This window comes from Haematobia irritans, chromosome 4, assembly GCF_050003625.1.
Source record: "Haematobia irritans isolate KBUSLIRL chromosome 4, ASM5000362v1, whole genome shotgun sequence".
NCBI lineage: Eukaryota > Metazoa > Arthropoda > Insecta > Diptera > Muscidae > Haematobia > Haematobia irritans.
The window spans coordinates 19,160,315-19,177,214 of NC_134400.1; the positions used below are offsets into that span (position 1 = coordinate 19,160,315).

Below are 16,900 nucleotides of genomic sequence, written 5' to 3' on the forward strand. Positions count from 1 at the left end.
ATTTTTTTTGACACATTTCGACTGCCAAAAACATTTGGTACTTTTTCATCACAATTGCTCTTTATAGAGTTATAGAAATAAAATGTTGACAAAATTGTCTATAGAAATAAAATGTTGACAAAATTTTCTATAGAAATAAAATTCTGACAAAATTTTCTATAGAAATAAAATGTTGACAAAATTTTCTATAGAAATAAAATTCCGACAAAATTTTCTATAGAAATAAAATTTTGGCAAAATTTTCTTTAGAAATAAAATTCTGACAAAACACAAAATTTTCTATAGAAATAAATTTTTAAAAAAATATAGAAATAAAATTTTCAAAAAATTTTCTATGGAAATAAAATTTGGACAAAATTTTCTATAGAAATAAAATTTGGACAAAATTTTCTATGGAAATAAAATTTGGACAAAATTTTCTATGGAAATAAAATTTTCTATAGAAATAAAATTTTGACAAAAATTTTCTATAGAAATACAATTTTGACAAAATTTTCTATAGAAATAAAATTTTGACAACATTTTATATAGAAGTAATATTTTGACAATATTTTCTATAGAAATAAAATTTTCAAAAATTTTTCTATAGAAATAAAATGTTGATTTTCTATAGAAATAAAATTCTGACAACATTTTCTATAGAAATAAAATTTTAACAATATTTTCTTTAGAAATAAAATTTTGACAAAACACAAAATTTTCTATAGAAATAAAATTTTCAAAAAATATAGAAATAAAATTTTCAAAAAATTTTCTATAGAAATAAAATTTGGACAAAATTTTCTATGGAAATAAAATTGTCAAAAAAAATTCTATAGAAAAAAATTGCACAAATTTTCTATAGAAATAAAATTTTTACAAAATTTTCTATAGAAATAAAATTTTGACAACATTTTCTATAGAAATAAAATTTTGAGAAACATATTTATAGAAATAATATTTTGACAATATTTTCTATAGAAAAAAATGTTCAAAAAATTTTCTATAGAAATAACATTTTGACAAAATTTTCTATAGAAATAAAATTTTGACAAAATTTTCTATAGAAATAAAATTTTGGCAAAATTTTCTGTAGAAATAAAATGTTGACAAAATTTTCTATAGACATAAAATTTTGAAAACTAAGATTATTTTTAGAAAATCTAAAACAAATTGTCCAAATCGGTACACGTATACTTTTACAATAGCCTTTAAATTTGATCATGTAATTTTAGCACCTTTTGGCTTCGAAAAGTAAATTTTTAATACATTTGTAGTTCTTTTTGGTCAACATCATTTATCATCCCTGAATTTTACTACTATAAATACTTAAAATTCGTTTATTGCAATTTAATGGTAAAAATAAGAGATAAAGTCCGGTATGAAGCTCTTGCGAAAAATCCTGTTACATGTCAATAATACAGTATTGCCATGCATTTCTTATGGGAGCAAAATGTAAACAATCGATAACAACGCTTTACGAAATCTTCGGTAGCAAAAATAACAATGCATTTCTTATGGGTAGCGGAAATTTCGTTAGAGGTGTATACCGGCCTTATACATTAAAATTCAATATTAGGTCGATCCAATTTATAATTATCTGGATCGTCCAGGGTCGATGTGAGTTCTTTGAGAACATCATTGTCCATATCAACGGATTCTTTTATATGAAAGTAAGGACCAACTACCGCTGAAATAAGAAGAAAATGCATTTCAATTTAGCTTAAAAAATTACAAAAATTCTCATTATACATACATGACATTGGAAGTATTTCAAACTTATTCTCTAGGATGGGTTTGCCTATTGTAGCAAATGATGTCCATAGATCGACCATGTTCTTGGCTACTTCGGTATCGGCTTCATTGAGCGTATGCGTTGAAAACAAATATATGTTATCATCTGAATGATGTACACCACCTTCGAAAGGATAATGGCTGTTACCAAATTCATAGCCAAAACGTGTATGGGATCCTCCATAATCGAAGCTATATAGATAGACTGGAGCCAAGGATTTCTCATACATCAGCCTAGCTAATGTTATAACTGGTGATTTCATAGCTAAAATACTTGTTAACTGAAAGTAGAAGGAATTTAACGAATATTTTAGCAAATGTTATTATTGTATTGGAATAATTTATAAAAAATAGTTGATTCAATTGAAATTTGAGAAGTAAAGCCAGAAACCTTGTAAATACCATACAGTTATTGGTTCATATCAGTCGATAGTTAGATATAATGGAAATTTCGTTTGCATGCCAATAACACAGTTTTCCCATGTATTTCTTATCTTGCGAGCAAAATGTGAATAATGGATAATAACGCCTCACGGAATTTTCGTTAGCAAATATGTAGCAATGTATTTCTTATGGGTAGCGGATATTTCCGCTAGATATGCATACCGACCCAAAGACAATAAACTTGAGGAAGATAGGAAATTGGCTACTGAGGAGATCAAACCATTTACCGTGTTAGTTTCATACTCGAACCAAACGCGTACACGACAAGTATTGTCATAGCATTAAAATGCAAATAAAAAGAAATTAAGTGCACGAAATAAATTTCCTTATACGGGAAAATATAGTTTTTTTGTTGTTGCCTAAAATTTAACATTATTTCATTAGGAAAATTAAGTTTTTCATTTAAAAAATAAAAACGAAAAACAAATAAAAAAATTACGAACATGTATGGAACTAACATGGTAAATGCAACAGTTGGTATGACGCAAGCCAATTTCCTATCTTCCTCAAGTTTATTGTCTTTGTACCGACCTTAAGAGAGCAAAATATAAACAATCGATAATAACGTCTCAAGAAATTTTCGAAAACAAAAATACGAAGGCATGTCTTATTGGTAGCGAAAATTTCGTTAGAGGTGCATACCGACCTTTAAGCGCATTACAAAGACCTGTATGCGCCAATAGTTTTGCCATGTGGTTTTTAAGCCCCGTAAGTAACTCTAGAAGAAATTTCGTTTATGTGGCAATAACACAGTTTTGCCATTTATTTCTTATGGCAGCAAAATGTATAAATCGATAATACCTCCTCATGAAATTTTCGGTAGAAAAAAATGGCCACATTTACTCACTCAGGCGGATCAAAAAACTGGATCATAATGGGTTCAAATGAACTTATTGGACTATCTTGGTATAAATGATTGTTTTTTTTTTCTTTCAAAAGAATTTATCGATGATTTTTTTCGTTTCTACTTACATCAAAATAGGCAGGTATGGCACGTTTGTGATCATTGGTATACAGAAGATCATTGGAAAATAGCATTTTTGTAAGTAAGTTATTTGCCAGACCAGTATTATCCTTAGACATAGTTAGAATTGCTTTGGCAAATTGATGTACAGTGACATAACTTAAATTGCCAACTAATTCTTTCAAACCATCGTATACCGCTAGAAAAAAAGACAAATATTTTTAATATTTATAACAAATTATAACATATCATATGTAAAATTATGTATAAAAGATTCTTCTCCAATTAAGAGGTACTTAAATTTTCTTTATAAACAGAATGTTTACCAACTTTTCTATATAAACATTTTTGCAAAAATTTTTTATAGAAATTAAATTTTAGACTAAATTTTCTATAGAAATAAAATTTTACACAAATTTTCTGTAGAAATAAAATTTTGCATAAATTTTATATAGAAATAAAATTTTGACAAACATTTCTATAAAAATAAAATTTTGAAAAACTTTCTATAGAAATAAATTTTTGTCAAGATTTTCTATAAAAAAAATTTACATTTTCTATAGAAATAAAATTTTGACAAAATTTTCTATAAAAATAAAATTTTAACAAAATTTTATATAGACATACAATTTTGCATAAATTTTCCAATGAAGTAAAATTTTGATAAAATTTTCTATATTCGTTTTGTTTTGTTATTGTTGGTTTTTTTCTTTAATCATTGTTGTTGTTTTTTTTTATTTCAGCTTAAAACCATGCATTGACTAAACTACAAGTGTAGCTTAACCAACAGAGGAAAATAATGTTTGTCAAATTTATTTGGGCATATCTATAGAAATAAAATTTTGCAAAAAATTTCTATAAAAATTAAATTGTAGACAAAATTTTCTATAGAAATAAAATTTTGACAAAATTTTCTATAGAAATAAAATTTTGCATAAATTTTATATAGAAATAAAACTTTTACAAACATTTCTATAAAAATAAAATTTTGAAAAAAACTTTCTATAGAAATAAATTTTTGTCAAAATGTTCTATAGAAAAAACTAATTTTTGACAACATTTTCGATAGAAATAAAATTTTGACAAAATTTTCTATAAAAATAAAATTTTAACAAAATTTTATATACACATAAAATTTTGCAAAAATTTTCCAATGAAGTAAAATTTTGATAAAATTTTCTATATTCGTTTTGTTTTGTTATTGTTGGTTTTTTTCTTTAATCATTGTTGTTGTTTTTTTTATTTCAGCTTAAAACCATGCATTGACTAAACTACAAGTGTAGCTTAACCAACAGAGGAAAAGAATGTTTGTCAAATTTATTTGGGCAAAGCCATTAGCGTAGCTAGACAATTTTCCTAGGGGGGGCTATAGCCCCCCTAGCTAAAAATTTATAGACTGAACTTATAGGTTCAATTATTGTTTTATTTCATAAAAAAGAATACAAAAATAGACATCAAAATAATATATAATAAAGCAACTAAAAGTAGTTCCACACTTTTCCCAGCAAAAAAATTGGGATTTGTTTTAAAGGCAAAGTTGTGCACTTCCAAAATGTCCTCACAAAGAAGTTAATTGTATTAACTACGCAGGAAGTTTTTTACTTCAGTTTTTTCATATTTTAATGCGTAATTTTTGTTTTCTTTTTTCAAATAGTTTAACAAAGAGTAAGAATAAATAAAATGGTAAAAATTATTCAAATTTTACCACAAAAATGCTAAATCCATTATAGAAAAATTGATAATTTTTGAAAATATTCAAACAAGCGTTAGAATGCATTAAAAATCATAAAAAAATATAAAAATTATTATAAATTAATGTTTCTTGAAGCTCGAGGTCTTTATAAATATTTATATAATTCTAACAAAAGTTCGACCAAAAATCAAATAAAAACCGAATAAATAAAAATTATTTATTTGGGAAAATATCACACAACGATATGGATCACACCGTAAGAAGTGATGCAAATTTATTGCAACGGCTGTTGAAACGGTGGACATTCGTTCTATGACGAGTTCCTATTACATTCATTGGCGACGCTTTTTTGCAGCATTATTAAGATATTAATTTATGAAAGAATAGTTTTAAGAATAGTTTACTATTTTTTAATTAAGGTGACTAAACCAGACTAAACAATATAATAAAGGAGCTTTACAGCCTGTTTATATATGTCGAATGGATCGACTAAAAAGGAAACAAACAGCTGAATTTATAATCAAGAAACAGCTGTTTCTATGCATTTCAGTCGATCGATTGAACTCGTACGACATACAGAAACAGGCTGTTAGTTATTCAACTAAACCACTAAACCATAAGCTCAATCACAACTCTATTTCATAAATATCAGACTTCAAACATTGCATTCGGCAACTGCTACCACAACCCAAGTAATTCGATTGTGCTTAAAAGTCTTTAGCGCAACTTTGTGCGGTTGTATATACTTGTTTATTTTTTATAAAAATGTAAAATCGTAAATAGGTTTTCAAATTCTGGGGGGGCTAAATTTTTTCTGGGGGGGGTCTAAGCCCCCTCCCCAGAGGCTTTCCTACGCTTATGGGCAAAGCCCTATAGACTGCAAGATGGTTGGATGGACGCACGTTTCGGAATTACCACATTCCTCATCAGCATCCTCTACTTGCAGCAAAACTATCAACCAATTATCAGAATAAATTGAGGCAGTTCACTAAACCCAAAAGTAAACCACACTTGAACCTTCCGAAAAAAGGTTTTACATGATAGCCGGCTTATGCCGAAATAAATTCGTACAAACATATCTCTTTTCATTTGCCACCGTCAAATCATCGATTTGAGTGCCAACCATCTTGCAGTCGATAGGGCTTTGCCCAAATAAATTTGACAAACATTTTTTTTTCCTCTGTTGTTTAAGCTACACTTGTAGTTTAGTCAATGCAGTGGCGATTTTACAAGGAAAATGTTGGTATTTTGACCATTTTTGTCGAAATCAGAAATATGTTTATCTATATGGGAGCTATATCTAAATCTGAACCGATTTCAATCAAATTTGGCACGCATAGCTACAATGCTAATTCTACTCCCTGTGCAAAATTTCAACTAAATCGGAGCAAAAAATTGGCCTCTCTGGTCATATGAGTGTAAATCGGGCGAAAGCTATATATGGGAGCTATATCTAAATCTGAACCGATTTCAACCAAATTTGGCACGCATAGCTACAATGCCAATTCTACGCCCTGTGCAAAATTTCAATTAAATCGGAGTAAAAGATTGGCCACTGTGGTCATATGAGTGTAAATCGGGCGAACGATATATATGGGAGATATAACTAAATCTGAACCGATTTCAATAAAATTTGGCACACTTGACTACACTACTAATTGTACTCCTAGTGCAAAATTTCAACCAAATTGGGTTAAAACTCAGTCCATATCGGGTCAATAGGGGTTCTATTCTGAGCCAAAACACATACTTGTGCCAAATTTGAAGTCGATTGGACTAAAACTGCTGACTTTGATACAAAATGTGTTTACGGACACACGGACATGGTTAATATCGACTCAGGAGCCCACCCTGAGCATTTTTGCCAAAGACACCATGTGTCTATCTCGTCTCCTTCTGCACTCAGAAAGTTTAACGTCGTAACTACAAGTAAATTCCATAATATTGAGTAGTTCAAAATTTTACTCACAGTTAGTTAAATTTAACTGTTGATGAACTAAATTAACTCAGTGGAAGTAAATTGAACTTACGGCCATTACCAGCAAAATGGTTAAGAACTCCCAATGAGTTCGTAAATGGACTGAAGCAAATATAATAATAGGGAATACGTATTTTCTCGAACGTACGAAGAAGTTTCTCAGCGTTACCGAACTTTTACTATGCAATATTACGAAGTCTAGTTGGACACGAAATTTCCGTTTTTAGTATAAATAAATTAACGATGAATGTCAATTCTAACTACCGTTGAGTGAATCTATTTCTAGACAATAGTTCGTCTCCGAAACATGTGCTCATGTGGTGTTTCTAAAAATAGACACCCTTGATTGTGTGTGTTAATGAATAGATGCAACCAAGCAAGAAAAGAATAAACAAAGTCACATTTGGTTGTTGATGAGTATAAGAGCTAAGTGGCCCAGTGGATAGTGTGTTTAGTTAGAAAACTGATGGTACGCGGTTTGATCCTCCGTCCGGACAAAAGGTAAAATTTTATAAAATGATAAAAATAAAATCCAATAATTGATTCTAAAGGATTTGTACTACAGAAGAGTGAGTAAGTGGTTTGTACTAAATATAATATGACATGTAGAAATGGGATCCTCCCCCTTGATGTATCCTTGCTCCAAGTCACCAGGTGGTCTAGGAAATCCGGAACATTAATTTTTTCGTTTTTAAAAAATGTATTATTTAGTTAATTTTTTACTTCTGAACAGTTAAATTTGAACTTGACAAAAGTTAAAACAAATTACTAACGTATAGGAAAATGTTGAACTTACTATGGGTACATGCTTCTTTAGCGACATACGAAGTTCAATATTAACACTGGTTAGTTAAAAATAACTCGCTAATGGGTTCACTCTTCTCTGAGTGTGGGTGTTGCAAACATATTCACTAACTTATAATACCCTGTTCCACAGTGTGGCGCAGGGTATAATTACAAAAATTTCTATAGCAAAAAAAAAAACAAAATTTTCTATAGAAATAAAATTTTGCAAAAATTTTATATAGAAATAACATTTTCTATAGAAATAAAATTTTGCAAAAATTTTCTATAGAAACAAAATTTTGCAACAATTTTATATAGAAATAATATTTTGTCAAAATTTTCTATAGCAATAAAATTTTGAGAAAATTTTCTATAGAAATAAAATTTTGCAAAAATTTTCTATAGAAATAAAATTTTGACAAAATTTTCTATAGAAATAAAATTTTGACAAAATTTTCTATAGAAATAAAATTTTGCAAAAATTTTATATAGAAACAAAATTTTGCAAAAATTTTATATAGAAATAACATTTTGTCAAAATTTTCTATAGAAATAAAATTTTGCAAAAATTTTCTATAGAAATATAATTTTGATAAAATTTTCTATGGAAATAAAATTTTGATAAAATTTTCTATGGAAATAAAATGTTGACAAAATTTTGTATAGAAATAAAATGTTGACAAAATTTTCTATAGAAATAAAATTTTGACAAAATTTTCTATAGAAATAAAATAAAAGAATATAAAATCCTCGATCCTTCTATCAATGTTTGTTATTAGAAATATATACTTACATGCTAGTACAAAAGACCCATCATGCTTCGTAAATCCAGTCATTAATGGTATAGATCTCTTTAAATTAGTAATTAACTCGGACGGCTCTTGAGGTAAAATGCCATAGAAGTCTTCAATAATTGGGGAAAAAGATTCCTTAATGCATTAGAAAAAAAATTAAATAAATAAATAAATCTTTGTAAGAAACAGTTCGAGTGAAGAAACGAAAGTACGCACCTCTTGTGTTACTTCTAGGATTGTTTTGACTGGAACGTTACGTAAACATTGGTAAGAATCATTCTTAGTTTCACATCTCGCACATCCCACGGCCCTACAAATGCGATAAACTTGTTCCACGGGCTTACGATTAATTGCCCAAGGACTAAAAATTGATCCAGACTGTTGTATAGATCGTTGGAAATATCTTGCTGGTGTCTTAGGACTAAATAACAATGATCCAGACATTGCTGTACCAGCACTTTGTCCAAATATGGTAACTTGCATTGAATCGCCACCAAAAATATGTATGTAATCTTGAACCCACTGTAATGCTACATATAAATCGCTTACCGGCGAATTTCCAGGCATCTCTTCACTTTTCGTGGACATCCAACCTAGAGCTCCAACGCGATAATTGGGAACAACCAATACAATGTCTTTTTCCAGCAAATAGTGCGGGGGGTGATCAATATTTGAACCATTATAAAAACCCCCACCATAAATGTAAAACATTACAGGCTGTTTGGCATTTAACTATTTAAGAAATTTTGATTTAAATAATATTAGATAAAAAAATATTTCAAAATTTAATAATTTTATTTACATTTTTCGTGTAAACACACAAGTTTAGGCAATCTTCAAGATCCTGTCTTAATTCACTCTCGCTAAGCTCATTAATAGTTGTTATAACAGGACATCTGCGTCCATATTGTGTTGCGTCCAAAATATGTCTCCATGGTAGACGTTTTACAGCGTGCTGGAAATAATATAAAATGTAAACTATCGGTAATAATCTCTAGCAGTTTATACCGGGGCTTAAATATTAAAGCCACTTAAAGCCGGTATGCAGCCGCTACCCATAAGAAATGCATTACTACATTTGCTAATAAAAATTCCGCAAAGCGTTGTTATCGATTGTTTATACACCCAGAAAAAAGTGCCTTCGAAACCAAAGGAAAAAATTTTCATCAATATAGTTTATCCATTTTATTTCCATCAAGGTAAATTTTTGTGAAAAATAATAAAATTTACTCGTTTCAGTAAAAAAATCCTAAACTGTAAGCAGTTAGGAATAGTTCATTAACTAGAATAAGGCATGGAATTTTACTCATACTATTTTCTTCGCTGGGTATAAGAATTTACTACTGAAAAAGAAAATTTTATTCACCGATAACAAAGCATTCGTAAAAATAAACAAAAACCGAACTAAAACCAAGTTTCCTCAAAATTAGTAAAATTTCTTATAAAATGATAATTGCGACTTTCTTTATAATAGAAAGTTTTTCATACATACGAACAACACTTGGCATAGAAAAATATTTTAGTTCTTTCGTACTAAGAAGTATGCAATCCTTTCAAAACTTAAGGAAACACACTTGTTAGAATATAGGAAATTTTCCTAAATTTCTATTGTCTACCTGTAATCGATACCTGTCATCGTAATCGATGTGTTTGCGCGTCGGTTGTTTTTTCTAGTTGGAATCGCGTTGTTTTGGTATACGGAGAGATTGTTAAAAAATAATATGGTAAAATAATATAATAAATAACAAATAAAATATATAAAATATTTGTTATTTTAAATTAGTGAGAAAAATTTTCGTTTTTAAAAATAAATCTATCAATGTTCGTGATAGTGTATAAAGGAAGAAAACACCAGCAGAATAACAACCCTTTCATTTGTCTTCATTTTGGAATCTTCAATTATCAGGTAATATTCAGTGACGCTAACCTTTTGGAAAAAAAATGTTTTATGATTTTTTATTTATAGGTATTGAAATTGTAAAAGGAGGACAAAATCGTTAGGCAGCAACTTATTAAAAGTGAAAAGTACAAGAAGAAGAAAAAGTGCGTTTTACAGTTGATAATATCACACGCAAATTGGAAATAGTGGAATAATAAACTAATATTTCAAAGAGATTCGATGCTGTTGATTCTTAATAAATATATTCAATATATTAATAAAACATGTCTTTTATTGAAGATAAAGTTGCTTATAGAAATAAATAAAATTGTATTTAAAAACGAAGGTAAGCAGTTCTAATTATGAAGTAAAAGTTTTACCACAAATGTGTAAGATTTGTCCAAATGAATGAAAAAATTTCAATAAAATCATTCCATATATGAATTCAAATTAGTTAAATTTTTTCATTCTGTAGTATAATGGTACATAAATATAGGAAAATGTTAACTAATGTATGGAATACATTATTCCTAATTTCTACGAAAATCACACCGTTCAAACAAATAAAAATGGCTTTGGCGCTATACGAAGTTCAACTTTCTTCACAATGAGTTCATTTTAACTTAAAGAAGGGGTCACTTTTTTCTGGGTGTATTTTCTTCCCATAAGAAATACATGGCAAACTGTGTTATTGGCACGCAAATTTTCCAAAATTTTATTTCTATAGAAAATTTTGTCAAAATTTTATTTCTATCGAAAATTTTGTCAAAATTTTATTTCTATAGAAAATTTTGTCAAAATTTTATTTCTACAGAAAAATTTGTCAACATTTTATTTCTATAGAAAATTTTGTCAAAATTTTATTTCTATCGAAAATTTTGTCAAAATTTTATTTCTATAGAAAACTTTGTCAAAATTTTATTTCTATAGAAAATTTTGTCAAAATTTTATTTCTATAGAAAATTTTATCAAAATTTTATTTCTATAGAAAATTTTGTCAAAATTTTATTTCTATAGAAAATTTTGTCAAAATTTTATTTTTACAGAAAAATTTGTCAAAATTTTATTTCTATAGAAAATTTTGTCAAAATTTTATTTCTATCGAAAATTTTGTCAAAATTTTATTTCTATAGAAAATTTTGTTAAAATTTTATTTCTACAGAAAATTTTATTTCTATAGAAAATTTTGTCAAAATTTTATTTCTATAGAAAATTTTATCAAAATTTTATTTCTATAGAAAATTTTATCAAAATTTTATTTCTACAGAAAAATTTGTCAAAATTTTATTTCTATAGAAAATTTTGTCAAAATTTTATTTCTATAGAAAATTTTGTCAAAATTTTATTTCTATAGAAAATTTTGTCAAAATTTTATTTCTATCGAAAATTTTGTCAAAATTTTATTTCTATAGAAAATTTTGTCAAAATTTTATTTCTACAGAAAAATTTGTCAAAATTTTATTTCTATAGAAAATTTTGTCAAAATTTTATTTCTATCGAAAATTTTGTCAAAATTTTATTTCTATAGAAAAATTTGTCAAAATTTTATTTCTATAGAAAATTTTGTCAAAATTTTATTTCTATAGAAAATTTTATCAAAATTTTATTTCTATAGAAAATTTTGTCAAAATTTTATTTCTATAGAAAATTTTGTCAAAATTTTATTTTTACAGAAAAATTTGTCAAAATTTTATTTCTATAGAAAATTTTGTCAAAATTTTATTTCTATCGAAAATTTTGTCAAAATTTTATTTCTATAGAAAATTTTGTTAAAATTTTATTTCTACAGAAAATTTTATTTCTATAGAAAATTTTGTCAAAATTTTATTTCTATAGAAAATTTTATCAAAATTTTATTTCTATAGAAAATTTTATCAAAATTTTATTTCTACAGAAAAATTTGTCAAAATTTTATTTCTATAGAAAATTTTGTCAAAATTTTATTTCTATAGAAAATTTTGTCAAAATTTTATTTCTATAGAAAATTTTGTCAAAATTTTATTTCTATAGAAAATTTTGTCAAAATTTTATTTCTATTGAAAATTTTGTCAAAATTTTATTTCTATAGAAAATTTTGTCAAAATTTTATTTCTACAGAAAAATTTGTCAAAATTTTATTTCTATAGAAAATTTTGTCAAAATTTTATTTCTATCGAAAATTTTGTCAAAATTTTATTTCTATCGAAAATTTTGTCAAAATTTTATTTCTATAGAAAAATTTGTCAAAATTTTATTTCTATAGAAAATTTTGTCAAAATTTTTTTTCTATAGAAAATTTTATCAAAATTTTATTTCTATAGAAAATTTTGTCAAAATTTTATTTCTATAGAAAATTTTGTCAAAATTTTATTTCTACAGAAAAATTTGTCAAAATTTTATTTCTATAGAAAATTTTGTCAAAATTTTATTTCTATCGAAAATTTTGTCAAAATTTTATTTCTATAGAAAATTTTGTCAAAATTTTATTTCTACAGAAAAATTTGTCAAAATTTTATTTCTATAGAAAATTTTGTCAAAATTTTATTTCTATCGAAAATTTTGTCAAAATTTTATTTCTATAGAAAAATTTGTCAAAATTTTATTTCTATAGAAAATTTTGTCAAAATTTTATTTCTATAGAAAATTTTATCAAAATTTTATTTCTATAGAAAATTTTGTCAAAATTTTATTTCTATAGAAAATTTACAAAATTTTCGGTAGCAAATTGGTATTTTTCTTATGGATAGCGTGAATTTCGTTACAGATGCATACCGGTCTTTAGCCTTGTGGGCATATCTAGCGGAAATGTCGCGATATACCCGCATGTGTTTACGATTTTATTTCGTTTACCTAAAATTTCGTTCCGGAGGTAAGTGTTTGCTTGTTTGCGAGGTACTTTAGGTCCGGTAAGCACCTTTTTATGGCTCAATTTGCTAGTGTAAATTGTGTGAGGTATTGTTATGGATTATTAAAATTTTTCTTTTGATCAAGTCTTGCAAAATAATGGATGGAAAAGATCCAAGCAATTGATTGTAAATAATTTTATATTTCTAAATTAATTAATTAAAAAAAGTAACCGTGAAAACAAGCTGGTTTTCAGCTTGAAAACTGAACATAGTACTCAGCTTAAGGCTGGTACACTGAAAAAAATGTTGTCGTGAGGTCAAAGATTTCGTGTCTTTAAAATACGAATGCAAATTTTGCTTAGCACGGAAGACGCAATTCTCTATTATAAAGTTTTTTTCCTTGTCCAAAAGTCGATAAACTTTTCAATGAAGTCGTATTGTCCTTATAATTAAGTGATTTCACTTAAAAATGGGTATCATAACATGAAAGAAAAAATTTTTAATGAAATTGTCTTTAAATTTGTTGCCTTTTTGCATCTTGACTACAAAGCAAAAAATCGTTCAAATATAGGACATGTTTTTCAATACTTTATTTTAAAGACGTTTTTTACTTGAAACATAGCATAATTTCTACTGGAAGTCGTGACTGAATTTGGAAAATAAAGTTTTCGTTAACTTGTTTTTAAAGGACTGTGAATGCATATGAAGAAAAAAAGTTGAAAAATCGAAAAATTAAAATTTGCTTCCTAGAAGCAAGTACACAAAACCCAAGTTTAAAAGAGAATTGAGTTTTAAAAGTATACTTACTTGTATTTTCCGCTTCTTTGGCTCGGAATCAATACCAAACTTTTTAAAGTAAAGACAAAATCTTTGGAACCGGGCATGCTTTTTTTTCAGTGTATGCACCTCTAATGAAATTACCGTTATCCATACGAAATACATTGCTATACATATTTGCTAACGAAAATTCCGTGTTATCGACTGTTTACATTTTGCTGTATTGTTGGCTTGCAACAGAACGAGTAACGACACGGTTGCCACTTGAGCCAAAAATAATCTACCAAAATTGTAGAAACTTTACAAAAAATCTACCAAATAAAAATTTTATTGTCAAAATTTTATTTCTATAGAAAATTTTGTCAAAATTTTATTTCTATAGAAAATTTTGTTAAAATTTTATTTCTATAGAAAATTTTGTCAAAAATTTATTTCTGTAGAAAATTTTGTCAAAATTTTATTCCTGTAGAAAATTTTGTCAAAATGATGTGATTCGGTTCATATTTTGATATATCTCCCATATAGACCGATCTCCCGATTTGATCTCTTGGGCTTCTAAACACCGCAATTATTATCCGAATTGCCCGAATTTCAAAATTAGAGGTCTTATTTTGTAGAGGTATCTGTGTTATAGGCGTGCACATAGCTACTTCTGCTAAACAATTTCGACTTCGCAATGATACAATGTTTTTTATGTCTTAAAAAACAATGTATTATTGCAAACGATATTTCTGGACTTCACACTGTCTCTTTATTTTCGCAAGTCTCACCTTAAATCGTAACTCCTTGCTGGGTGACTCAGCATATGGTATGCCCAGAAATCGCATAAATGTCTGATTGCTCCATGACGTTGTATCAAAATTCCCCTGTATTGTACCTTGACCCGGCAAATCTAACGTAATCGTTTGTGTTGTATACGCCAACGATGTTGATCCATAAATGGAAACTAAAGCAACTACAATCACCAAGATCACTAGCAAATTCATAACTATTACAGCAATGGTTTTCATTAAACTAAATTTGTTTATTTTCTTCTTTTAATTTATTAGCGGTGCTCTATACAAATCGATTAGAATCACAAGTTCGTTAACTTAAAAAAAATGAACGATTTCCAATGAGTTTACTGCGAGCTCTCTTTTAACACGCCAATAGGAATATATTTGTTTAAATGCTGGCTGGATGTAGAATCATTGTGAGACTTGAAAATTTCAAGTGTGGTGTTCTGTTAATTGTTGTTGACACAGATAAGCAATAGAGGTAGTAAAATTTATTAAGAGTATATAGGCATAATGGTTGTAGTTTTATAGAAGCCGAATGGATTTGTACACCCTTCACCACTATGTGGTTAGGAAATGTAATAATTTTGATTTGATTAAAAACGGGACAGACTGGAATATTGTTTTAGCTAAAAGACGCAGAGAATTGTTTTCTCAAAAGACACACTCTAAAACTGGGTATCCTCTGGGGAACTAAAGCCAATATTAGTTTATTAAAAAAAAAAAAAAAACAAAAAAAAGTTGTACACAAATAAAACATAAATATTTACTAAATTCATATTTCTCACAAAATATTTCTGAATTTTGTTTTAAATTTCTAAATTTCATAAAAAAAAAATCTTGCTATATTTGCTAACGAAAATTCCATGAGGTGTTGTTATCGACAGTTTACATTTTGTTCTCATAATAAATACATGGCCAAACAGCAACAATTTCATTTACGTGTCAATAATACTGTTTGACCATGACCATTTTCCTTTGCATAACATCTCGCACATTTACCAAAGACCTCCAATTCAATGGTTATGGTGTAAGTTATAATATAGTCGGATATGCCCTATTTTAAATCTTATTTTTTTGCTTTTGTTTGCAGATAAATGTATGAAAGTAAGAGAAATGTGTTTTCGTTTGCGTTAACAATAAATAAATGAAGTGGAAAATGTTAGGTCTGTTTTAGAAATCTTCTAAAACATATATACATGGTACACTGAAAGAAGAAGTTTCTTTTCTGAGGAACGAAATTTTAGACACAAACTCAGGTTTATTTGCTCGTTAAGAAAATACTTTGTAACAGCTGGGAAATTCGTTTGTCTACAGCAGAGCTTCCCAAATGGGGGCACCACGAGGTTCCAGCGGGGGGCGTAGCGTCATTGATAAATTTTTTGGGGGCGCGAAGCAAATTGGTTTGGGAAGCTCTGGTCTACAGAAATAAAATTTTGACAAAATTTTCTATAGAAATAAAATTTGGAGAAAATTTTCGATAGGAATAAAATTTTGACAAAATTTTCTATAGAAATAAAACTTTGAGAAAAATTTCTATAGAAATAAAATTTTGAGAAAATTTTCTATAGAAATAAAATTTTGAGAAAATTTTCTATAGAAATAAAATTTCGACAAAATTTTCTATAGAAATAAAATTTTCAGAAAATTTTCAATAGAAATAGAATTTTGACAAAATTTTCTATAGAAATAAAATTGTCAGAAAATTTTCAATAGAAATAGAATTTTGACAAAATTTTCTATAGAAATAAAATTTTCAGAAAATTTTCTGTAGAAATAACATGTGGACACAATTTCTGTAGAAATAAAATTTTGACAAAATTTTCTATAGAAATAAAATTTTGAGAAAATTTTCTGTAGAAATAAAATGTGGACAAAATTTTCTATAGAAATAAAATTTTGACAAAATTTTTTATAGAAATAAAATTTTGACAAAATTTTTTATAGAAATAAAATTTTGACAAAAGTTTTTTTTTTATGAAAACAAAATATTGACAAAATTTTCTATAGAAATAAAATGTTGAGAAAATTTTCTATAGAAATATGAAAACAAAATATTGACAAAATTTTCTATAGAAATAAAATGTTGAGAAAATTTTCTATAGAAATAAAATTTTGACAAAATTTTCTATACAAATAACATTTTCAGAAAATTTTCTATAGAAATAAAATTTTAACAAAATTTTCTATAGGAATAAAATTTTGTCAAAA

At 26.9% G+C, this 16,900-nt stretch overlaps 1 protein-coding gene across 1 annotated transcript; it reads right to left on the minus strand.

Moving 5' to 3' along the window:
- Positions 1 to 1,305: 1,305 nt before the first annotated feature.
- On the minus strand, positions 1,306 to 15,084 carry Est-Q (Esterase Q). The gene is made up of 7 exons (XM_075305737.1): positions 14,684 to 15,084; positions 9,235 to 9,387; positions 8,649 to 9,164; positions 8,432 to 8,567; positions 3,190 to 3,380; positions 1,736 to 2,054; positions 1,306 to 1,669 (listed from the first exon to the last, which is right to left on the minus strand). The coding sequence occupies exons 1-7, from the start codon at positions 14,921 to 14,923 to the stop codon at positions 1,542 to 1,544; spliced, it is 1,683 nt and encodes a 560-aa protein (XP_075161852.1). The 5' UTR covers positions 14,924 to 15,084; the 3' UTR covers positions 1,306 to 1,541.
- Between the last annotated feature and the right edge of the window lie 1,816 nt (positions 15,085 to 16,900).